Source organism: Ranitomeya imitator, chromosome 3 (genome assembly GCF_032444005.1).
Source record: "Ranitomeya imitator isolate aRanImi1 chromosome 3, aRanImi1.pri, whole genome shotgun sequence".
In the NCBI taxonomy this organism is placed as follows: domain Eukaryota; kingdom Metazoa; phylum Chordata; class Amphibia; order Anura; family Dendrobatidae; genus Ranitomeya; species Ranitomeya imitator.
In genome coordinates, this window is record NC_091284.1 from 649,845,559 (window position 1) to 649,871,807 (window position 26,249).

Consider the following 26,249-nt stretch of genomic DNA (forward strand, 5'->3'; position numbering starts at 1 on the left):
TAGGGGAGAGTCACATGGCTGTATAATTTACATTAGTATCGCAACAAAACGCTCAGACTGGCAATTGTCTCTCCTAATGGGAGTGTGAAAGCATGTGTTTCTATGCAGCTGTCACCCTCGGGTCGAGAGATTTGATGATGGTCAGTCCGAGCATTGCGTTGCGACCCTCGTCCGAGTTATACGACCGTGTGACTCTCCCCTTAAAGGGGATCTTCATTGTAAACTATGGATGGCTCAGTACCTTTTGTGGGCATTTGCCTGGCACAATACATAGCTTTTAGAGAATAATCATGGAAACAGGAACACATGGGCTACTTGCACAGTGAACAAGTCTGTAAGAACATGTTCACACACCACCAAGAAACCTGAAGACACAAAAGAGAATGGTAAAACCAAAAACACTCAGTTTGAAAAAATGTTTGCAGTAATCCGCAAGTGCTAGTAAAAGATGTAAATAACAGGGTATTTGGTTGATACGTTTTTTGCAAAAAATGTATACTAAGCTGCTCTACCAATCTTCACGGTATACCCATATCAGAGCAGTCCTAACTAATGTATGCAATCCCTATCTGATGTATTTAAAAACCTGATCATCTGTATATTACCTGTGTGAACAGGGTTCAGAGAGGAAAAATCCATGTGTGCATACAGGACAGAACAGCTTTTGTGCAGCTAGCCCAAGAGGAGTGGTGGAACTCCCCAGTCTTGTAGACACAAGAGAACAATCATGGAAACAGGAACACATGGGCTACTTGCACAGTGAACAAGTCTGTAAGAACATGTTCACACACCACCAAGAAACCTGAAGACACAAAAGAGAATGGTAAAACCAAAAACACTCAGTTTGAAAAAATGTTTGCAGTAATCCGCAAGTGCTAGTAAAAGATGTAAATAACAGGGTATTTGGTTGATACGTTTTTTGCAAAAAAAGTATACTAAGCTGCTCTACCAATCTTCACGGTATACCCATATCAGAGCAGTCCTAACTAATGTATGCAATCCCTATCTGATGTATTTAAAAACCTGATCATCTGTATATTACCTGTGTGAACAGGGTTCAGAGAGGAAAAATCCATGTGTGCATACAGGACAGAACAGCTTTTGTGCAGCTAGCCCAAGAGGAGTGGTGGAACTCCCCAGTCTTGTAGACACAAGAGAACAATCATGGAAACAGGAACACATGGGCTACTTGCACAGTGAACAAGTCTGTAAGAACATGTTCACACACCACCAAGAAACCTGAAGACACAAAAGAGAATGGTAAAACCAAAAACACTCAGTTTGAAAAAATGTTTGCAGTAATCCGCAAGTGCTAGTAAAAGATGTAAATAACAGGGTATTTGGTTGATACGTTTTTTGCAAAAAAAGTATACTAAGCTGCTCTACCAATCTTCACGGTATACCCATATCAGAGCAGTCCTAACTAATGTATGCAATCCCTATCTGATGTATTTAAAAACCTGATCATCTGTATATTACCTGTGTGAACAGGGTTCAGAGAGGAAAAATCCATGTGTGCATACAGGACAGAACAGCTTTTGTGCAGCTAGCCCAAGAGGAGTGGTGGAACTCCCCAGTCTTGTAGACACAAGAGAACAATCATGGAAACAGGAACACATGGGCTACTTGCACAGTGAACAAGTCTGTAAGAACATGTTCACACACCACCAAGAAACCTGAAGACACAAAAGAGAATGGTAAAACCAAAAACACTCAGTTTGAAAAAATGTTTGCAGTAATCCGCAAGTGCTAGTAAAAGATGTAAATAACAGGGTATTTGGTTGATACGTTTTTTGCAAAAAATGTATACTAAGCTGCTCTACCAATCTTCACGGTATACCCATATCAGAGCAGTCCTAACTAATGTATGCAATCCCTATCTGATGTATTTAAAAACCTGATCATCTGTATATTACCTGTGTGAACAGGGTTCAGAGAGGAAAAATCCATGTGTGCATACAGGACAGAACAGCTTTTGTGCAGCTAGCCCAAGAGGAGTGGTGGAACTCCCCAGTCTTGTAGACACAAGAGAACAATCATGGAAACAGGAACACATGGGCTACTTGCACAGTGAACAAGTCTGTAAGAACATGTTCACACACCACCAAGAAACCTGAAGACACAAAAGAGAATGGTAAAACCAAAAACACTCAGTTTGAAAAAATGTTTGCAGTAATCCGCAAGTGCTAGTAAAAGATGTAAATAACAGGGTATTTGGTTGATACGTTTATTGCAAAAAATGTATACTAAGCTGCTCTACCAATCTTCACGGTATACCCATATCAGAGCAGTCCTAACTAATGTATGCAATCCCTATCTGATGTATTTAAAAACCTGATCATCTGTATATTACCTGTGTGAACAGGGTTCAGAGAGGAAAAATCCATGTGTGCATACAGGACAGAACAGCTTTTGTGCAGCTAGCCCAAGAGGAGTGGTGGAACTCCCCAGTCTTGTAGACACAAGAGAACAATCATGGAAACAGGAACACATGGGCTACTTGCACAGTGAACAAGTCTGTAAGAACATGTTCACACACCACCAAGAAACCTGAAGACACAAAAGAGAATGGTAAAACCAAAAACACTCAGTTTGAAAAAATGTTTGCAGTAATCCGCAAGTGCTAGTAAAAGATGTAAATAACAGGGTATTTGGTTGATACGTTTTTTGCAAAAAATGTATACTAAGCTGCTCTACCAATCTTCACGGTATACCCATATCAGAGCAGTCCTAACTAATGTATGCAATCCCTATCTGATGTATTTAAAAACCTGATCATCTGTATATTACCTGTGTGAACAGGGTTCAGAGAGGAAAAATCCATGTGTGCATACAGGACAGAACAGCTTTTGTGCAGCTAGCCCAAGAGGAGTGGTGGAACTCCCCAGTCTTGTAGACACAAGAGAACAATCATGGAAACAGGAACACATGGGCTACTTGCACAGTGAACAAGTCTGTAAGAACATGTTCACACACCACCAAGAAACCTGAAGACACAAAAGAGAATGGTAAAACCAAAAACACTCAGTTTGAAAAAATGTTTGCAGTAATCCGCAAGTGCTAGTAAAAGATGTAAATAACAGGGTATTTGGTTGATACGTTTATTGCAAAAAATTTATACTAAGCTGCTCTACCAATCTTCACGGTATACCCATATCAGAGCAGTCCTAACTAATGTATGCAATCCCTATCTGATGTATTTAAAAACCTGATCATCTGTATATTACCTGTGTGAACAGGGTTCAGAGAGGAAAAATCCATGTGTGCATACAGGACAGAACAGCTTTTGTGCAGCTAGCCCAAGAGGAGTGGTGGAACTCCCCAGTCTTGTAGACACAAGAGAACAATCATGGAAACAGGAACACATGGGCTACTTGCACAGTGAACAAGTCTGTAAGAACATGTTCACACACCACCAAGAAACCTGAAGACACAAAAGAGAATGGTAAAACCAAAAACACTCAGTTTGAAAAAATGTTTGCAGTAATCCGCAAGTGCTAGTAAAAGATGTAAATAACAGGGTATTTGGTTGATACATCAGATAGGGATTATATACATTAGTTAGGACTGCTCTGATATGGGTATACCGTGAAGATTGGTAGAGCAGCTTAGTATACATTTTTTGCAAAAAACGTATCAACCAAATACCCTGTTATTTACATCTTTTACTAGCACTTGCGGATTACTGCAAACATTTTTTCAAACTGAGTGTTTTTGGTTTTACCATTCTCTTTTGTGTCTTCAGGTTTCTTGGTGGTGTGTGAACATGTTCTTACAGACTTGTTCACTGTGCAAGTAGCCCATGTGTTCCTGTTTCCATGATTGTTCTCTTGTGTCTACAAGACTGGGGAGTTCCACCACTCCTCTTGGGCTAGCTGCACAAAAGCTGTTCTGTCCTGTATGCACACATGGATTTTTCCTCTCTGAACCCTGTTCACACAGGTAATATACAGATGATCAGGTTTTTAAATACATCAGATAGGGATTGCATACATTAGTTAGGACTGCTCTGATATGGGTATACCGTGAAGATTGGTAGAGCAGCTTAGTATACATTTTTTGCAAAAAACGTATCAACCAAATACCCTGTTATTTACATCTTTTACTAGCACTTGCGGATTACTGCAAACATTTTTTCAAACTGAGTGTTTTTGGTTTTACCATTCTCTTTTGTGTCTTCAGGTTTCTTGGTGGTGTGTGAACATGTTCTTACAGACTTGTTCACTGTGCAAGTAGCCCATGTGTTCCTGTTTCCATGATTGTTCTCTTGTGTCTACAAGACTGGGGAGTTCCACCACTCCTCTTGGGCTAGCTGCACAAAAGCTGTTCTGTCCTGTATGCACACATGGATTTTTCCTCTCTGAACCCTGTTCACACAGGTAATATACAGATGATCAGGTTTTTAAATACATCAGATAGGGATTGCATACATTAGTTAGGACTGCTCTGATATGGGTATACCGTGAAGATTGGTAGAGCAGCTTAGTATACATTTTTTGCAAAAAACGTATCAACCAAATACCCTGTTATTTACATCTTTTACTAGCACTTGCGGATTACTGCAAACATTTTTTCAAACTGAGTGTTTTTGGTTTTACCATTCTCTTTTGTGTCTTCAGCTTTTAGAGAATGTAGAGAGCTGTGCCTGGTGAACACAAAGGGGACATCCCAGTATACTGTATGCATTTATTTACTGTCTGCGCCCTTTAAATGGGAACGGCTACTGGAAACCATTGCTTTATATCCCGCTATTGATTTAAATTCATTTTATCCTCATTTAAACAGATTTGATGTAATACAATAGTGAGGATCAATCCGCTGCCAAAACGTAAAACGACTTGCCAAAAAATGTTTAAAAATTATATACGAGCCAGCTCCTCCTGTGTGCCATGCCTACGTCCCCCTCCAAGGGATTTTATCTGTGTAATAAATGTTTCGCAGTCAATTTATATTTCACAAGAGTCAACATCAGCTAATTTCCTGTGGTGTCATAAACTAAACGGGATATGAATTATGCACTGCCCCACGAGATGTGCTGGTGTACCCGTGTATTCATCTGATGGCGGAATGTGGAACACTGCATACAATAAAGAAATCCCCCCTGCAACATTAATTTGTGCAGCAGAAAGCCACCTCACCCTAAACGTACACATCCCCTATACCGAGTGCTGGGCTGACTTATCCAATGTCATGTCTATGGCAATGAGAGCCATTTCTGTAATACTGTCACATTTCTAATGAATAGTAACACTGTCTATTCACAAGGGTGTAATACCTTGTCCTGCCCAATGATAGCACAAATTGCTTTTGTATTTTAATGCCGCATACATTCCTGCAGTCATCAGAATAATGAAACATAATATCCCATCTTGTTGTCATCATGTATTACCTTATGGCAAACACACAGCCATTTAATGGATCAGCTTCAAATCATCGGATGATGTGCACGAGTATCGCAGGAGATATGGAATAGCGTGGTCTTGGTGACAGATCTCGGCGTGATGATGTGCAGTCATGTTTATGGTAATTGTTATTGGCTGGATAAACACAACGTTTACAAGGAATTTCATACAGACGCGATAATGTGGTCGACTATCACAATGAAACGCTCAGTTTTTGTAAGGTCAGGTCTTGAGGTCCTTGGTGCTGGAGAGCTGGCAGTGTTGAAACTTAACAGCAACATATATAATGTAGATACTATAAAACCTTCTAGCAGATCTGTGAAGTTATATCTTTTCCTACATGGAATATATAGATTTCTAGTAAATAAAAAACAAACAAAACAGTGCACATTATTCCATCGTGTACGATTTGATGGTTTTAATTTACAATCAAAATCAGAAAATCCAGCATGAGCTAGACCTAAATTTCTCAGACATGACTGAATACAACATAAGGTTACGTTCACATTTGCGTTGTGCGCCGCTGCGTCGGCGACGCAACGCACAGCGCAAATAAAAACGCACCAAAACGCACGCAAAAACGCTGCATTTTGCGACGCATGCGTCCTTTTTTGCCGAAATTTGGACGCAAAAAAAATGCAACTTGTTGCGCTTTCTGCGCCCGACGCTTGCGGCAAAAAAAAACGCATGCGTCGCACAACGCATGTCCATGCGCCCCCCATGTTAAATATAGGGGCGCATGACGCATGTGTCGCCGCAGCGTTTCCCGACGCTGCGTCGGGAAACGCTAATGTGAACGTAGCCTTAGAGGGCTGCGCAAATGTTGTTTTGTCTAAAACCTGGCCCATCGTGGTGTAAGAAGCAATCAATGAACATTCACATTGCAGCCCCTTGTTGCTTTTCTAAAGGTCTGCCCTGACCCCCGTGGTCTTCGAGCTTACTTTTATGGTGGAGACAGGTAGCAATGAGGAATATATAGGTATTTTTTGTAGTTACATTATGGTCCTGGTTTTAAAAAAAAAAAGGAGAAGGAAGATTTAGCCAACCCCTTTAAGAAATTTCAAGGGGGAAAATTATAGACCTTTAATTATTTATTAATACATTTTAATTGAAACTTTTTAGGGCTTGCTCACAGTGGCATATAACACGACAAAGTGCTGTCCGATCCCAATGTTATTCTATGGAGCAGTGCAGATCGGCGATTATTTTCATTTTAAACAATCCCAGCATGCTGCAAGTGGCTCTGATATTCAGATCACACACACCCATACAAGTCTTTGGGAGCATGTGAAACATCGGTCTGCACTCGGATGTCATGTGAGTGCAGTCTGATCTACTCTCACAGAGGCAATGGAGAAAAGGAAGAAATTAAGTTCTCCATCTTCTCCACACCCGTGCTGCGATTTTCTCATGTGAGAGATTCGGATCACAGTAAGATGACACACAGATCAAATTCTGACAGAGTTTGAGCAGAGTGTCATTAGAATAATCTGCCCAATTCTCTCGCATGAGAGAATCAACGTCATGGTGAGCGAACCCTTAGGCTGCCTTCACACTAGCAGTATTTGGTCAGTATTTTACATCAGTATTTCTAAGCCAAAACCAGGAGTGGAACAAACAGAGGAAAAGTATAAAAAAAAAATATGCACCACTTCTGCATTTATCACCAGCTCCTGGTTTTGGCTTACAAATACTGATGTAAAATACTGACCAAATACTGATAGTGTGACAGCAGCATTAGAGTGAGTGAATTATTGTTATAGAGGTATTCTGGTTATGCCAAGTTATTACTTATCTACAGGATAGGTGTTAACATTTAGATTGGTGGGGGTCTTATCACTGAGGCCCCCATTTAAATGGAGTATCCATTTAATTCAAAGTCTAGAGAAACAGAGAGAAAAGTGCAGTGCTCAGCTATCTCCATTAGTTCCATGGAAAGTGATTGGAGCAGCAGCAACTGCGCTCTTCAAATCCTTCTGGCAATTGGTGGAGGTCACTGCAGTCAGACACCAGGAACCTCGCTGTCATCATATATCCAGTGGACTTTTAGATTTTTCCAACTATGGAGCTACAGGTGCTTCTCACAAAATTAGAATATCATCAAAAAGTTAATTTTAATCCAAGAAGTGAATCTCATACATTATATAGAGCCATTACAGAGTCATCTATTTTAAGTGTTTATTTCTGTTAATGTTAATGTTGATGATTATAGCTTACAGCCAATGAAAACCCAAAAGTCATTATCTCGGTAAATTAGAATACTTTACAACACCAGCTTGAAAAATTATTTTAAAATCTGAAATGTTGGCCTACTGAAATGTATGTTCAGTAAATGCACTCAATACTCGGTCAGAGCTCCTTTTGCATCAATTACTGCACCAATGCGGCGTGGCATGGAGGCGATCAGCCTGTGTCACTGCTGAGGTGTTATGGACGCCCATGTTGCTTTGATGGCAGCCTTCAGCTCGTCTGCATTGTTGGGTCTGGTGTCTCTCATCTTCCTCTTGACAATACTCCATATTCTCCATGGTAAGGTCAGGCGAGTTGGCCAATCAAGCACAGTGATACTGTTGTTTTTAAACCAGGTATTGGTACTTTTGGCAGTGTGGACAGGTGCCAAGTCCTGCTGGAGAATAAAATTTCCATCTTCAAAAAGTTTGTCAGCAGAGGGAAGCTTGAAGTGCTCTAAAATTTCATACTAGATGGCTGCGCTGACTTTGGTCTTGAGAAAACATAGTGGACCTACACCAGCAGATGACATGGCTCCCCAAACCATCACTGATTGTGGACACTTCACACTAGACCTCAAGCAGCTTGGATTGTGGCCTCTCCACTCTTCCTCCATACTCTGGGACCTTGATATCCAAATGAAATGCAAAATTTACTTTCATTTGAAAACACCTTAGACCACTGAGCAACAGTCCAGTTCTTTTTCTCCTTGGCCCAGGTAAGACGCTTCTGGCATTGTCTATTGGTCGAGTGGCTTCACACAAGGAATACTACACTTGTAGACCATGTTCTGGATATGTCTGTGTGTTGTGGCTTTGAAGCAATGACTCCAGCAGCAGTCCGCTCCTTGTGAATCTCCCTCAAATCTTTGAATTGCCTTCTCTTAATCCTTTCAAGGCTGCGGTTATCCCGGTTGCTTGAGCACCTTTTTCTACCACAATTTTTCCTTCCACTCAACTTCCCATTAGTATGCTAGGACACAGCACTCTGAACAGCCAGCTTCTTTAGCTATTAATGACCTTTTTGTGGCTTACCCTCCTTGTGGAGTGCGTCAATGACTGCCTTCTGGACATCTGTCAAGTCAGCAGTCTTCCCCATGATTGTGAAGCCTACTGAAACAGAATAAGGGACCTTTTAAATGCTTAGGAAGCTTTTAGAGGTGTTTTTTGATATTTATTCTAATTTACTGAGATAATGACTTTTGGATTTTCTTTGGATGTAAGCCATAATCATCAACATTAACAGAAATAAACACTTGAAATAGATCATTCTGTTTGTAACGATTCTATATAATATACGAGTTTCACTTTCTGTATTGAAGAACTGAAATAAATTAACTTTTTGATGATATTCTAATTTTGTGAGACGCGCCTGTATATGAGGCCTTGTTTTTTCCATGGAGAGCTGTAGCTTTTTTTACACAATTTTTTTGTTTCTTCAATGGCTTCTGTAAATCTTAAGATTTAACTTTCTGAATTGCGATGTAATTATTGGGTGTAAGTTTAAGGAAGGCTACATCTATAAAAGTGTATAGTAAGTCTCACTATTTATGGGATCCACATCTATCTTCTTGAGGATGTGGCACCTGTTGTACGTCAGAATTCTCGTACAGATGAATTGGAGTTCCAACCTCTCCACTGCCAGTGCCACATTGGGGCCTCCTGCTCAAGATAGATGCAGCCCCCATTCATGGGATATGTAGCGACTGCACATTTAGGCCGCATCCTATGGATATTTTTTATGAATAAACATGACACTTGTAGATGCACTGAGAGTGAATTTATCATAGAAAGTAGAATGAGTGTAACATCTCTTTTAAGCAAAGGTTTTATCCTTTCGGACCTTGTTCACATTAGTATTCTGAATCTGACCCTGGATGCACTTTTGCCTACACTCACAACTGTCTGTGCAATCCTGATTCAAAATACCAATGTGAACAAGTTTCGATAGGACTGAAATGTATTCTGTATTTATACAATTACCGTATTTAAAAGAGAATTGATTCTCCTCCTACTTAGCATAATAAATTCACTGTAAGTGCAGCTATAGTTATTTAGCAGAATATTGTTGGGGGGACTTCCTACCACTGAGAACTGTATTTCCTATCCCGGACTACTGTCCATAAGGAATTGATTATATATGCCATAAATGTATGACATGGGAACACCCCTTTACGTATAGCTCCTGGGATCTCATTGTCAGTAATGATATTTTAGTTTGGTGTTATACATGTAATACTCCTTCATTCATCAATGTTCATTATTTTACAATTCCAATTTCTCAGACCTTTTTGTGCATGCAAACAAGGGCTCCCTAGGAAGTGATATACCGCTTTACTGGATGCTACAGAACTTTTTTCATTTCAACTTCTACATAAAAGCAGAATGTGTTACTGCGCAGGTTCTGTTCCCGAATCAATTATATCTGAATTGTTCCAGGTTGTGTCGTTTTTTTGCACCTCGTGTCACTTTCATAGTTGAACTAACAAATCCCCCCAGTAGAATGACATAAATACAGTCAGGCAGATGGCGGCACAGTGGATGCTGATCCTCACCTATGGCTTCGGCATTGTGACGGAAAGTAACTTGTGTGTTTAGCGAGTGTTGCATGTTTCATGCCCGTCAGCTCTGTTAGTGAGATATAAATAATCAATGTGCATGCTTTTCACACCTCTGAATAGAAGCCACTCTTCATTCCCATTCTTCCATATGCTCCATCTATTGGTAATTAAAACACTAATTGCATGGTGCATTTTCAGTTTAGAAATGAATTATGTCATTAGAAAGATGGAAAGAGTTTATCTTAATAGGGGTTTTCTCATTAAACTACATTTATCTATCCACAGGACCCCCAGTAACCACGAGTATGGGGGATCACAGCCAACTATTGGAATGGAACAGTGGAGCACGCTCACTGTCTCTCCATTAAGAGTCTATGGGACTGCCACAGATAGCCAAGGTCAGCGCTCAGCTATCCCCAGCTGCCCCGTAGTTTGAATAGTAGGACAGTGTGCTCAACTGCCACCTCATTTTTTATGGGGACGCGGGACACCCATCTTTGTGATCAGTAGGGCCCCAATATTGAACCCCAAGCATTCAGCATTCATTGACTAGTGTCAACCTTTGACAAAGCTCTTAAGGTATCTCATATAAGGTTAACAGATATCTGTAAAGAAACAAAGAGGAATTTCGTGTTTAATACTGACATCAGAGTATTTTGGGGAAAAAAGAAATAATATAAGGTGTAATGCCACGGTAGCTTTGCACGCAGTGAAGAGGCAGTGACCCACAAAGTTCCAACACAAAGTCTCTTTAATGTGTTTCCTCACAGCATTAAAGTCCAGTTCACACAAATGCATATAACTTCAGTGCATATTATCAGTGTTCAGTTCACACCAGTTCATAGCACTACACATCATATGGCTTTAAATTGCAGTCTTTAAACAGGCCAGACCTCTCCTTGTCCAGTATCCCTACCCTAGGCGACCGCACGCCATATTAAAGTTCCCAAACACAGCTTTATATGTTGCAGACGCTACACATGCCAGTCCTCCTCTGACTAGTTCCTTTGGGTGTCCTGCATCACTCTATCACAGTCTCTTTACTCACACAGCTTTGCACAGCCCAGGATATCCTCCGGATAACAGCCGGGCATCATATCCACCTGTTTGCAATCGTTAGCGATACCAGTCCTCTTTTTGGGCACAGGACTGTCCACATCCGACTCTTTCGGGCAAAGGACACTCACCTTCGGGCACAGGACTGTCCACATCCGAGACCAGTACCATGGACGACTTGCATCACAGTAACTCTGTGGGTGCCAGGCTATTGAGCTGCCCTGGGTGCTGGCTCCGCTGGCCTGTGCCTTCATGCACTCAGCCAGCACTCTGCAGGCCTCTGCTCTGCACACCAGCACACACCAGACTGACACTGACCTTGCACCTGACACACCCATATGCCTTATTGCAGGACTTTTAACAAACAAACCTGTGGCTTCCTGCCACATGGAAAACCTGGACCGGAAATCCGTGACTCCCATGCACACCTGTGGACTTCATCCATCTCCATGCACAAATTTTCATTCATAATACTTAAGTGTAACTTTGTGCTTTTGTTTGTAATCCCAACAATGCAATATTAACTGTTGTCACTAGGTGGCTCTGTTGTAATGTATCAATGTTAAAGGGGTTGTCCACTACTAGGACAACCTTATCGTGAAATGAGCATTTATAGTAACTTTCATTCACAATACTTAAGTGTAACTTTGTGCTTTTGTTTGTAATCCCAACAATGCAATATTAACTGTTGTCACTAGGTGGCTCTGTTGTAATGTATCAATGTTAAAGGGGTTGTCCACTACTAGGACAACCCCTTCTCGATCAAAATATTTGGCTCCCATAAAATAATAATGCCTATACTCACCTCCCATGCTGGCGATGTTCCCGCAGTGTCGGCACTCGCTCTCCCGGTGCTCTAGTGCTGTTGTTGTGACACGTGACACCAGCGCCCAATCAGCGCTGGCGTCACTGGACCCGCCTTTGGACAAATCGAACATGAAGAGGAAGTCTGGGCTGCAGCTGATCTCTGGCTTCCTCTTCATGCTCAATTCGACAGGAGGAGGGGACAGTGACGCCGACACTGATTGGGCACCGGCATCACGCCACAACAACAGCATGGCAGAGTGAGTGCCGACACCGCGGGAATGGCACCAGCACGGGAGGTCAGTATAAGCATTATTATTTTATGGAGGTAAAGCTTGGAGTATGACAAGAAGTTGAACAAAGTAGTGGAGAGCTTCTTTAGTAGTAACAGCAGGAGCGTCATGTAGTGCCAGAGTGACCTGGAGAAGTAAAAGGATAAGGAAACCTTCAGGGAGATTTTTTGCATAAATGCATGTATTTCAGCTAAAAACAGTTATGCTGAAAGGTTTCATTAAGTATCTTTACTTTACCCATCAGTGAGCTTGTTCTTATGAGTTTATATCTTATCTATCTTCTCATGAACAATACACTAAACCAACTTACAACCACAGAAAAGTTGAATTTTGACATGGTTATAAAACAGCTTTGAAGATCATTTGGGACAGATAATGCTTACAAACCTTGCATTCATAGCAAGATCACTGACAGATTTACTGTAAACTCTTCCTATAGTCTTCTCTGTACTGCGATACATAAATATCATGGGATCCACTATTAATTTATTATGCTTGAGCCATGGCTATAGCGCCATCATAATCCACAGCGCTTTACAGACATCATCATCACTGTCCCTATTGGGGCTCACAATGTAAATTCCCTATCAGTATGTCAGTGGAGGAAACCGGCAGAATCTGAGGAGAGACATGCAGACACTGGGAGAACATACACTGTGTCAGAAATGAAAAATTCCAATGCAGAAATTCCAGTGTCCTTATTTTCTAAGAAAACACAGAAAAAGAAGGAGTCAGAAGTGAATATACCAACATAATGATGAATAAAAATCATAGATTGGAATAAATAGGTGTCAATCTTGTGAAAATTTGGAAGAAAAAAACATGACCCGGTGCACAAGGCATCATGTTCTGATCAATCCTATACACACATTGTACAAGGATAACGGGAGGGATGGACAACCGTTTTGCCAGGAGCGGGATCTGAGTCCTGCAAAACCTTGATCTTCTGTTTGTATTTTTGTCATTGTTCGTTCCTCGGTCCAGAATAAAATGCCCCCCCACACACATACTCCCCGAGAAAATTTCAATCAGAAGTCAAGAAGCGGAGACCAGACGAGGCAGCGGGCATTTTACAGTCAATGGCCCGGATTCATCATATTTGGGTTTTTTAAGTCACTTTTCATGTTTGTTTGGTAGTATTTGATGCCATTATTTTGCTCTAAATTCTTTAAAGTGCTGCACAAGGTTCATGAGTTTTGCCCAAACTAAAAAATGTACTTTATTTTTGTGTTTTTATCCTTTTTTTGAGCCTTTAAACACAAAAAGTCACGTATTTAATAAAATGGTGCAAAAAATGAGCCAAAATATCTAGTATGGGTAAAATCATTTTGGGGTGGCGGGGGTTGCCACTATAACAGTCATACCTCAGTCTGAAGCAAATATCTATTATCTCTGGAGCCCTTACCTGGTGGCAATCAAATCTATTTCTCTGGAAAAAAAAAAAAATCAATGTGACCACTGGGTTCTGCTATTTTTTCCAGTAGTCAAACCAACCATTGTAATTGTGCAACGTCTGGTGCATTTTTGTAGGGCTTGAGGTAGACTTACCGTTCTTCACCAACAGGGTATGTGTCCACGATCAGGATGGCCGGCGGTTTCGTTGGAGCGGCAAACCCGCTCTGCGCTAAGCTCCACCCCCTTTCTGGAACGCGATGATGCCGGATGTGTTCATTGCACACATCCGGGATCATCGCACCCCACCATAGGGCCCTGTGTTATACCTTGTGGCGACGCAGCGTCGCCGCAAGGTATACAGACATGCTGCGATCTTAAAAGACGTGCCGCATGTCCGGAGTCGCAGGGCCGCCGCGTGCGTGTTACCACGCATAGTGGAGACGGGATTTCATTAAATCCCCTCCACTATGCTGTAACATCTGGACGCTGCGTGTTTGACGCTGCGGCTCTATGAAGCGTCAAACACGCAGCGTTTCCTGCACGTGGAAACATACCCTAAGAAGTATTAAAACATAAAGAATTGTTTCTGTCCACATTACTATACAAGGGATGATTCAGACGTCAGCTTTTATTGTACGAGTGCTATACGTGTATTTCATGGATAGTCTTAATCCCTGTGATAGTCTATGGTGTAATTCACATGTACTATTTTTTTTTCTCTGTGAGTGGTCAGCACAGAAGCATAGAGACCTATCTGATATTGATCTAAGTATCTGATCATAATTGCCAATGCAAGTCTATGAGTCTGTCACAAAATTAGACAGCACATGGATGGCATCAGTTTTCCCAGACTGTTTGATACGAGAAGCTTGAAAAACCGCTTTTCCATCTGAGAAAAAACTGATGACGCTATTCTTGTACAGCAGATAAAACGGACATCTGAATTAGGCTGCCATCACACTAGCAGTATTTGGTCAGTATTTTACATCAGTATTTGTAAGCCAAAACCAGGAGTGGAACAATTAGAGGAAAAGTATAATAGAAACATAGGCACCATATTCTGCATTTATCACCCACTCCTGGTTTTGGCTTAAAAATACTGAGGTAAAATACTGACCAAATACTGCTAGTGTGACGGCAGCCTTAGCCCTAAGAAGTTGAACAAGTTTCAGACCCTCCTATTACAAGAACAGCATGGTGGCGTAAACTTGTATTCATTTTAATGGTGTGACAAGCCTATTCTTCTTTGTACACTCCAATAATGGAGGAGATTTACTAAAATCGTGCCACTTATTAGATGACGACTTATTATTTGGCTTACTTCACAACAGACATTTGAGCGGTTGGCACACTCTTGACAATTGGTATCGCAACACAATCCAAACACATCGAAAATTCACGTCCCCTCATCGAAATGGTGAGAAAAAGTGGTTAAAACACATAAATGTGGATCAATGTGTGCAAAATGGCAACAAGAAACCTATTGCCACTCACTAGGGCTTAGTTACTGTTACCTCAAAGGGAACCTGAGAGTGAATACATGCTGCAGAGTCCATGGGCCGCGAGTATCAGGCACTGGCTATATGAACTCTGCGGGGTATGCTCGACTCTTAAATGCTGCAACGTTTTAGAAAAAAAAACACTTTTGAAGACCAGTCGGACAGGCAGGTCCCTGGTGGCTTCTACCTGCCCACCGCTTTGGAGTGACACGTCTCTGCCCATGTCACAGTGTTTTTGGTCAGAGCACAACAGTGTCACCAGAGTTTGGTCCACGTTTCGTCAGATTATCTCAGATGAGTGTAAAAAAAAAGTTTTTCACCGACCCATAGATTTGCATTGCAAATGTTGATCCGACACTCAGACATGTCTCTGAGATTTTGTGTATATCTCTCAGTCCACAAAATAAGACGTGAACAGCCCTATAGACTACACTAAGTACGAGTTCTAACATGGATAGAATTCGTATGCGAAAAACAGATGTCTGAATGAGCTCTAACGAAGGAAATGTGAAATGTGTTGTTACAATATATACAAAGAACCTTATGGCGGTAAGGACAAAGGCTTAATCTCTCATCGTTATCCTTAGTAGCAACATATCATCTGAAGCAGTATATTTACACGTGAAAAATCACAATAACCGCTGCACACACTCATCTAGAGTACACTCACATTACGGTCAGTCCACAAGGATTGCCACTGCTGAATACTTCACGTAGAGACTCATTTGGCCTATATTCTATCAGCTCATATTTCATTTTTAAAGTATGTTAGTTTTAATTTATAGATAAAAAATCAAGACCTAGTTTGAAAAATGGTGTTACGCTTTACTTAAATTCCCATTTGCATAAGTGGAAGATAAGAAATAAAACCCTTTGCTCTCTTTGATAAATGTGCACCTCCGAGTCCTCATTAGATAAAATACTAATATCAGCACACAAACACTTACATCACACATTAATAATAAACTAGTCAAATAAACTCCAAGCAATATATACACATACATATTGGGCTTTATAGTTTACATGTCTTATATCTCGGCAGGAAGATGAAGTCATGCCGGCTAAGTTTGATGACAATTCTCTTATCTGGGTGGCTGCAGACCAGCCTGTAAAGGATAACAGCTTCCTGAGCTCGAAGATCCTGGAACTGTGCACAGATCTTCCCATCTACTGGCTCCAACCTACATATCCCAAAGGTGAATTTTCTATTTATATGCTTTCCAGAGTTAAACTGCTTCTGCAAGTATCTTAAGTGTTGATTGTATTAAAAACTCAACAGGAAAATATTAATATAGCTAGTAGGATGAGCGTTCACGTACAGAAAATGGGTCAGACTGTAGAGCACATCTGGATATTCAGTCATTTCATTGCCCTGCAGCAAACAAGTTTTCATTTAAAGATGCCCTAACAGGATTGATTTTTTTAAAAACTAAATTTGTGTATATGTAGCGTAGCATTTGTTTTAATAAACTCAACTACCGCCATTTTCTCCAGTATACAGCGCCCTTCCACTCCTTTTCTTAGTGACTTCACCACTCTCCAGACTCTCGGAGTCATGCTGCGCTCTGACCAGGATGTGGGATTTACAATGTAAGTCTTTAGAGCTTCAGAACGAGACGCCATAGGCTTACATTGTAAGAGACTTCAGGGTCACGCAGAGAATACAGTGACCCAGATAGTGTGAAGAGTGGTGACATCTCTGAGAAGAGGAGCAGAACGGCTCTGGACACCGGAGAGAGCAGCGGAACGTGAGTATATTAATACACCCACACTACATTACATGCACTTACACAGGTTTAGTGAGAGAATAAACTTCATGGGAGGGTTTCTTTAAAGTAAAATGGAATTTTTACAGGTGTTTGTTGCCATAGGCTCACTGTAGATCACTAAAGTCTAGCAATGCACATAGGGCATTACACGGGTTGAGTTGACTAGCTGTAATGAGTCATCATGGTACACAGAGTTTTCTTCATCACGTTAGAAGATCACTGTATGTCAAACATGGCCACTAACCACATCTACTGGCTTAACTGATGAAATTTCTTGCAATTATTTTCCTCTATTGTGCCAATTATGTAGTGAGGCTTGCGTGGACTAATTTCAGTCTCCATGCGAATCTTCCACATGGCTAAATTATCAAATGTCCATATATATATAATGTGAGGCCTTATTTATTGAACATATATCTTGTCATTATCATTTGGCATGCACAAAATGTAATTTGTTTGTAAGGGAGACGATAGAATACACTTATATAATGAAGGTGCACAACAAATTGGAGGTGGTGCCTGCCTAGGTAGTTGGCTGAGCACTTCCCCTCCCGTCAGTCAAAGCTGTTTTTAATTAGAGCTAGATACAGGGTGGCTATATCATTGGTGCAACCTGTGGGTCCCAAGAGGTGAGGGGCCCACTTATACCTCCAAAGCAGGTGCAATTTTGCATTTTTAGGAGCTCTTGCAAAGGGCCCATATAAGGGCTATTTTCTCTCTGTGTCCACCAGTGGATGGATAGATAGATAGATAATAGACAGATATGTCACTGAGCCCCTATGGGCTATTAAATTACATTTTTTCTATTTTTGCAAACCGTAGTGCTGCTTTTATTTCTTTATCATATTGTGAAGGATTGGTTTATGCCTGAGAGTCTTGGTACACGACTATCTAAATTGTTTGCTAGTGCTACTCTCAAATCTTTTTTTAAAATAGATATTTAAGAGTGGTGGACTGTCACGTTCCTACCCCTGAAGAGACTAATTGTGTCATGTATATAATGTGTTTTATACATATATATGTTACTAGCTATTGAACCCGTTCTACGCCCGGGTGGCGAGCATTTATATTGGTATATGGTCTCCATCCTGGTATGTGCTGCTCCATCCTGCGACCCCATCCTGTCATGTGCTGCTCCATCCTGTGTCCCCATCCTGTCATGAGCTGCTCCATCCTGCGCCCCCATCCTGTCATGTGCTGCTCCCATCCTGCGCCCCCATTCTGACATGTGCTGCTCCCATCCTGCGCCCCCATTCTGACATGTGCTGCACCCATCCTGCGCCTCCATTCTGACATGTGCTGCACCCATCCTGCGCCTCTATTCTGACATGTGCTGCACCCATCCTGCGTCTCCATTCTGTCATTTGCTGCTCCCATCCTGCACCCCAATCCTGTCATGTGCTGCTCCCATCCTACGCCCCCGTTGTCATGTGCTGCTTCCATCCTGCACCCCCGTTCTGTCATGTGCTGCTGCCATCCTGCACCCCCGTTCTGTCATGTGCTGCTGCCATCCTGCACCCCCGTTCTGTCATGTGCTGCTGCCATCCTGCACCCCCGTTCTGTCATGTGCTGCCCCATTCTGTCATGTGCTGCTCCCATCCATATGCCCCATACCCTGCTCCATAAAGGTTTATGGCCCCCATAAGATGCTCCATAGTATATGCCCCGTACACTGCTCCATAAAGGTTTATGGCCCCCATAAGATGCTCCATAGTACAGTTTGGGCCAGAAATATTTGGACAGTGACACAAGTTTTGTTATTTTAGCTGTTTACAAAAACATGTTCAGAAATACAATTATATATATAATATGGGCTGAAAGTGCACACTCCCAGCTGCAATATGATAGTTTCCACATCCAAATCGGAGAAAGGGTTTAGGAATCATAGCTCTGTAATGCATAGCGTCCTCTTTTTCAAGGGACCAAAAGTAATTGGACAATGGACTCTAAGGGCTGCAATTAACTCTGAAGGCGTCTCCCTCGTTAACCTGTAATCAATGAAGTAGTTAAAAGGTCAGGGGTGGATTCCAGGTGTGTGGTTTTGCATTTGGAAGCTGTTGCTGTGAGCAGACAACATGCGGTCAAAGGAACTCTCAATTGAGGTGAAGCAGAACATCCTGAGGCTGAAAAAAAAGAAAAAATCCATCAGAGAGATAGCAGACATGCTTGGAGTAGAAAAATCAACAGTTGGGTACATTCTGAGAAAAAAGGAATTGACTGGTGAGCTTGGGAACTCAAAAAGGCCTGGGCGTCCACGGATGACAACAGTGGTGGATGATCGCCGCATACTTAATTTGGTGAAGAAGAACCCGTTCACAACATCAACTGAAGTCCAGAACACTCTCAGTGAAGTAGGTGTAGCTGTCTCTAAGTCATCAGTAAAGAGAAGACTCCATGACAGTAAATACAAAGGGTTCACATCTAGATGCAAACCATTCATCAATACCAAAAATAGACAGGCCAGAGTTAAATTTGCAGAAAAACACCTCAAGAAGCCAGCTCAGTTCTGGAAAAGTATTCTATGGACAGATGAGACAAAGATCAACCTGTACCAGAATGATGGGAAGAAAAAAGTTTGGAGAAGAAAGGGAACGGCACATGATCCAAGGCACACCACATCCTCTGTAAAACATGGTGGAGGCAACGTGATGGCATGGGCATGCATGGCTTTCAATGGCACTGGGTCACTTGTGTTTATTGATGACATAAGAGCAGACAAGAGTAGCCGGATGAATTCTGAAGTGTACCGGGATATACTTTCAGCCCAGATTCAGCCAAATGCTGCAAAGTTGATTGGACGGCGCTTCATAGTACAGATGGACTATGACCCCAAGCATACATCCAAAGCTACCCAGGAGTTCATGAGTGCCAAAAAGTGGAACATTCTGCAATGGCCAAGTCAATCTCCAGATCTAAACCCAATTGAGCATGCATTTCACTTGCTCAAATCCAGACTTAAGACGGAAAGACCCACAAACAAGCAAGACCTGAAGGCTGCGGCTGTAAAGGCCTGACAAAGCATTAAGAAGGAGGAAACCCAGCGTTTGGTGATGTCCATGGGTTCCAGACTTAAGGCAGTGATTGCCTCCAAAGGATTTGCAAGAAAATATTGAAAATAAAAATATTTTGTTTGGGTTATGTTTATTTGTCCAATTACTTTTGACCTCCTAAAATGTGGAGTGTTTGTAAAGAAATGTGTACAATTCCTACATTTTCTATCAGATATTTTTGTTCAACCCTTCAAATTAAACGTTACAATCTGCACTTGAATTCTGTTGTAGAGGTTTCATTTCAAATCCAATGTGGTGGCATGCAGAGCCCAACTCGCGAAAATTGTGTCACTGTCCGAATATTTCTGGCCCTAACTGTATATGCCCCCGTACACTGCTCCATAAAGGTTTATGGCCCCCATAAGATGCTCCATATCATATGCCCCGTACACTGCTCCATAAAGGTTTATGGCCCCATAAAATGCTCCATAGTTTCTGCCCCTGTACACTGCTCCATTATCCATCATGGCCCCATAAGATGCTCCATAGTATATGCCCCCGTGCACTGCTCCATTATGGTTGATGGCCCCATAACATGCTCCATAGTATATGCCACCGTACACTGGTCCATTATGGTTGATGGCCCCATAAGATGCTCCATAGTATATGCCCCCATACACTGCTCCATTATGGTTGATGGCCCCATAAGATGCTCCAGAGTATATGCCTCGTATGCTGCTGCGATATATTAAAAAAAAAATAACACCCTCGCCTATCGTCGCTGGGCGCCGAGTGCTGGGGGGGCTGAGTAGGCGGGGACACCGGCGCGCTGTGGGGGTCAGGTGCCGGAGTCGTCGGTAGCTCAGGCCCCCGACACTTGCTATATTCACCTGTCTGTCCCGTTCCAGCGCTGCGTGCCGCTCCGTGTTCCAGGTCCTCTGGCTGTGACTGTTCAGTCAGAGGGCGGCGCGCATTAAGCGCGTCATCGCGCCCTCTGAACTGTGAACGTCACAGGCAGAGGACCCGGAGGACAGAGCGGCGGGCAGCGCTGGAACGGGACAGGTGAATATAGCTTATACTCACCCTCCTGGCGCGTCCCTGCTATCCGTTGGAGATCGCGGTGTGCGTTCAGTGCTTACGCATACCGCGATCTCCTGGGACCGTCACTCTGTGGGGTCCAGACTGCGCCGGCGCTTGCGCAGTCTATAAAGGCTTAGGACAGAGTGACGCTCCCAGCGTTATATTATAGATGTGAAATGTGAACTACTTACTGTGGTTTTAATGAATATTGTGAATAGACTGTGATACGGTAGTGAACAGCATAGGGTAAATATATACTGTAGATTTTGAGTTAGGACCTAATATAAGGACAATAGGCTTAGTACTGTTAGAAGATAGTAACTGTAGTTAACTGAAGGTATAGGATAGGATACAGTTAATGTTTGTGACTAGCCCACAGTGGGAGGGGATTGTGCTAGTGAAAAGCAGGCACTTCCTGATAGTTAGTCAGATAGGGAAATAGCCATGGTCAAGTTCAAGTTGCAGTGGGTGAGCAGCTATCATTCATGGCAGTGGGAGTCATAACTAGAATCCCTTATGGACATTCCTGCAATGTCCAGAGCTCAGTGCTCGATATGGGTACTGTCACAAAAAGGGGGTGACCATTGGCTGACACACGGCTATCACATGTGCAGGGGGCTTATCTTAGTTATCCCACCACTGCTAACATGTGATGAAACCACAAACCAGGCTATTGATCTATCAATTTACCACAGGGACTTATTTTAGTTATCCCACTGCTGCTACAATATGTCACGAACTGCAGGGATTTATGTATATCCCGCTTTCCCGTTCCGCTTCGGAACTTGCAGCTCTCCGGCACCCCCCTTACCCTCAGATCAGGGAACTACACCTAGGATAGTCGCCGGATGGGCAGCTTCACTGTGGACTGGCTAGCAGGCACGTTGCAGTGAGGGAATTATAAATACTCAGGCCACAGCCAGACAATAGCTTATAAAACCCGTTCCGTTGCTGCCAGAATTACCCACCTAGCCCAGAACACACTTCGCCACCACCAGCTCCTATTACTTAAGATTGATAACAGGTCAGGAGCCAACCCCAATTTAGTAACGTAATTAACTTCAGAGGACTTAGGGTATGTTTTAGTGCAAGGAAAATGAAGCTAGTAAATATTATAACTTTTACTCCAAAAAGATTAGGCAGTGTTTTACAAAACTATATAAAGACTAGGTGTTTCCAGCCAGCTAACGCTCGGCACGCTCATTGCTATCTAATTAACGCTGCTGGTGATTAAACTAAAGCAAATAATGACAACATTCAATAGCGCTTACCGCAGGTGGTAAATTAACATGTGGTAATGTGTGGGGACGGAGCCTCGTGTGGTAATATGTGGGGACGGAGCCACGTGTGAGGACGGAGCCTCATGTGGTAATGTGTGGGGACGGTGCCTCGTGTGGTGGGGGGCGGGATTATCTGTGGTAATGTGGTGGGGGCGGGATTGTGTGTGGTAATGTGGTGGGGGGTGGGATTGTGTGTGGTAATGTGGTGGGGGGGCGGGATTGTGTGTGGTAATGTGGTGGGGGGCATGATTATGTGTGGTGATGTGGTGGGGGGCGGGATTATGTGTGGTAATGTGGTGGGGGGCAGGATTTTGTGTGGTGATGTGGTGGGGGGCAGGATTATCTGTGGTGATGTTGCGGGGGGGCGGGATTGTGTGTGGTGATGTGGTGGTGGGGCGGTATTATGTGTGGTGATGTGGTGGGGGGTGGGATTGTGTGGTGTTGTGGGGGGATGGATTATGTGTGGTAATGGGGTGGGGGTTACATTATGTGTGATGATGTGGTGGGGGGGCGGGATTATGTGTGGTGATGTGGTGGAGGGGCAGGATTATGTGTGGTAATGTGGTAGGGGGCTGGATTATGTGTGGTAATGTGGTGGGGGCGGGATTATGTGTGGTGATGTGGTCAGGGCAGGATTATATGTGGTGGGGGGCGGGATTATGTGTAGTAATGTGGTGGGGGGTGGGATTATGTGTGGTGATGTGGTGGGGGCGGGATTATGTGTGGTGATGTGGTCAGGGCAGGATTATATGTGGTGGGGGGCGGGATTATGTGTGGTGATGTGTTGGGGGGCAGGATTATGTGTGGTGATGTGGTGGGTGGGATTATGTATGGTGATGTTGTGGGGGGCGAGATTGTGTGGTAAAGGGGTGGGGGGGTGAGATTATGTGTGGTGATGTGTTGGGCGGCGGGATTACATGCGGTGATGTGATGGGGGTGGGATTATGTGTGGTGATGTGATGGGGTGTGGGATTGTGTGTGGGGATGTGATGGGGGTGGGATTATGTGTGGTTATGTGGTGGGGGGCAGGATTATCTGTGGTAATGTGGTGGGGGGGTGGGATTATGTGTAGTAATGTGGTGGGGGGGCGGGATTATGTGTGGTGATGTGGTGGGATTATGTGTGGTAATGGGGTGGGGGGCGGGATTGTGTGTGGTAATGTGGGGGGCGGGATTATGTGTGGTAATGGGGTGGGGGAGGAATTATGTGTGGTGATGTGTTGGGGGGCAGGATTGTGTGTGGTAATGTGTTGGGGGGGCGGGATTATGTGTGGTGATGTGGTGGGATTATGTGTGGTAATGGGGTGGGGGGGCGGGATTGTGTGTGGTAATGTGGTGGGGGGGCGGTTTTTATGTGTGGTAATGGGGTGGGGGAGGAATTATGTGTGGTGATGTGTTGGGGGGCAGGATTGTGTGTGGTAATGTGTTGGGGGGGCGGGATTATGTGTGGTCATGTGGTGGGGAGGCAGGATTATGTGTGGTGATGTGGGGGCGAGATTATGTGTGGTAATGTGGGGGGCGGGAGTGTGTGTGGTAATGTGGTGGGGGGCGGGATTATGTGTGGTGATGTGGTGGGGGGTGGGATTGTGTGGTAATGGGGTGGGGGTGGGATTGTGTGTGGTAATGTGGGGTGGGGGTGGGATTGTGTGTGGTAATGTGGTGGGGGGGCGGGATTGTGTGTGGTAATGGGGTGGGGGGAGGAATTGTGTGGTGATGTGTTGGGGGGGCGGGATTATGTGTGCTGATGATGTGGGGGGGCGAGATTGTGTGTGGTAATGTGGGGGGCGGGATTGTGTATGGTAATGTGGTGGGGGGCAGGATTGTGTGTGGTAATGTGGTGGGGAGTGGGATTATCTGTGGTGATGTGGTGGGGGGCAAGAATATGTGTGGTAATGTGGTGGGCGGGCAGGATTATGTGTGGTGATGTGGGGGGGCGGGAGTGTGTGGTGATGTGCGGATTGTGTGTGGTAATATGGTGGGGGGCAGGATTGTGTGTGGTAGTGTGGTGGGGGGTGGGATTGTGTGTGGTAATGAGGTGGGGGCGGGATTGTGTGTGGTAATGGGGTGGGGGGCAGAATTATGTGTGGTGATGTGGTGGGCGCGGAGCTACTGTGCAGGGGGCGGGATTAGCGAGTAATCACGATGCCTCTTATATATATAGATTTTACAATATGAGACAATTTAAAGTATGTACAGCAATTACAAAAAAACAGGGATTAAAGATAAACACTCACATGTTGCCAGACATCAAAATGCATCAGAGGGTTTTGGTGTAGCAGCTCCCCAGGTAAAACTGAAGGCTGAGCTGTGAGGCAGTAACTTATACTTGTAGGCTTGTGACATACGGTAATTAAAGGGGCTGGTTTATCTGCACCCTCCCTTAGCTGCCAGGGTGCACATATTGGTACGAAAACTTATAATACTCATAAATGTGCTTGAGAACGTAGCAGAATAACGGCACACCCATCACTCATCTTATATTGAAATTAGCTTTCTAATGAGTCTAAACTCGGGCTAGCTATTCCACTCTGTTTAGGAGAAATCCGCACTTTGCACTTGTTGCATTTAGCTGCTAGCGCTTACCATGATTGACAGATCTACCGATGGACATTCGTAATATGTACTTATTTTCTAGCCCAAATCGGTGACCCAATATATCACTATAATAGAACAAAGAAATCCCTGCCATGTGGAAGGGCCTTATACCAGTTTTAGCTGGTACTAGATGGGAGGATTGTCTGCTGCAGCTGCAAAGACCATAAAAATTATTTTGGGAGGGGTAAATGAGGGGCTTGGGATTCACACACACATAGCAGGAGGCAGAAGAGAATAGAGGGGGGTCGGAATAGCCCGCAGCGTGTGTCTTGTAAAGTTAGGCAGAACATGGCATATTCACATTATCGTGACAGGTACTATGAAGAGTGCCTTATCCTCAGGCATACAGGGAAGGAAAGGAAAAAGATCCCGGGTGTGCTGCGGGACTGGATAAGAGATCCCAGGGGCTGAGGGAGCCAGTGAACGTGGCGATAGAACAACGGATAGCAATGCTGAGGGCATACTGTACTATGGAAGCAAGGAATAAGAAGTGTTGTGCCCAATACTGCATGTCACAATCTGATGAACTTGAACTGTCCAGTAAACTTTTGCTTGTTGAAACGATTTGCGTGTCCCCTAAGTTGTGTGTGGTGGCTCCGGAAGATGGTGGCCTGGAGAAAGCGGAGGCCTGTGGCCTACAAGTGAGTGTGATACATCCCACACATAACAGCACATTGAGATTGGAACATGATTATCCTGTAAAGTGCCAGGGCGATAAGGAGAAGCAGGTCGATCATGGCTAGTGCCAGCAGTCACTTTATAAAAAGATAGATATGGGATAAATATAGACTAGATGGTGGCCCGATTCTAACGCATCGGGTATTCTAGAATATGCATGTCCACTTGGTATATTGCACAGCCCAAGTAGTATATTGCCCAGCCACGTAGTTTATTGCCCAACCACGTAGTATATTGCCCAGCCATGTAGTATATTGCCCAGTCACGTACTATAGTTCCCAGCTACGTAGTATATTGCCCAGTGACGTAGTATATTGCACAGCCACGTAGTATATTGCCCAGCCACGTAGTATATTGCCCAGCCAAGTAGTACATTGCCCAGCCAAGTAGTACATTGCACAGCCACGTAGTACATTGCACAGCCACGTAGTATATTGCCAAGCGACGTAGTGTATTGCCCAGCTACGTAGTATATTGCCCAGCCACGTAGTATATTGCCCAGCCACGTAGTATATTGCCCAGTGACGTAGTATATTGCCCAGACACATATGTAACAGGTTAAAAAAGACTTAAAATAAAAAAGAAACATATACTCACCTTCCGAGGGCCCCTTGTAGTCC

General features: G+C 43.4%; 1 protein-coding gene across 1 annotated transcript in view; it reads left to right on the forward strand.

The window, feature by feature from the left end:
• The window catches only part of CNMD (chondromodulin), a 141,839-nt gene that overhangs the window by 66,172 nt on the left and 49,418 nt on the right, over window positions 1-26,249 (forward strand). Inside the window, exon 5 of the mRNA XM_069758186.1 lies at window positions 16,281-16,434. Within this exon, the coding sequence (XP_069614287.1) occupies window positions 16,281-16,434 (154 nt within the window). The remainder of the gene's footprint in view (window positions 1-16,280; window positions 16,435-26,249) is intronic.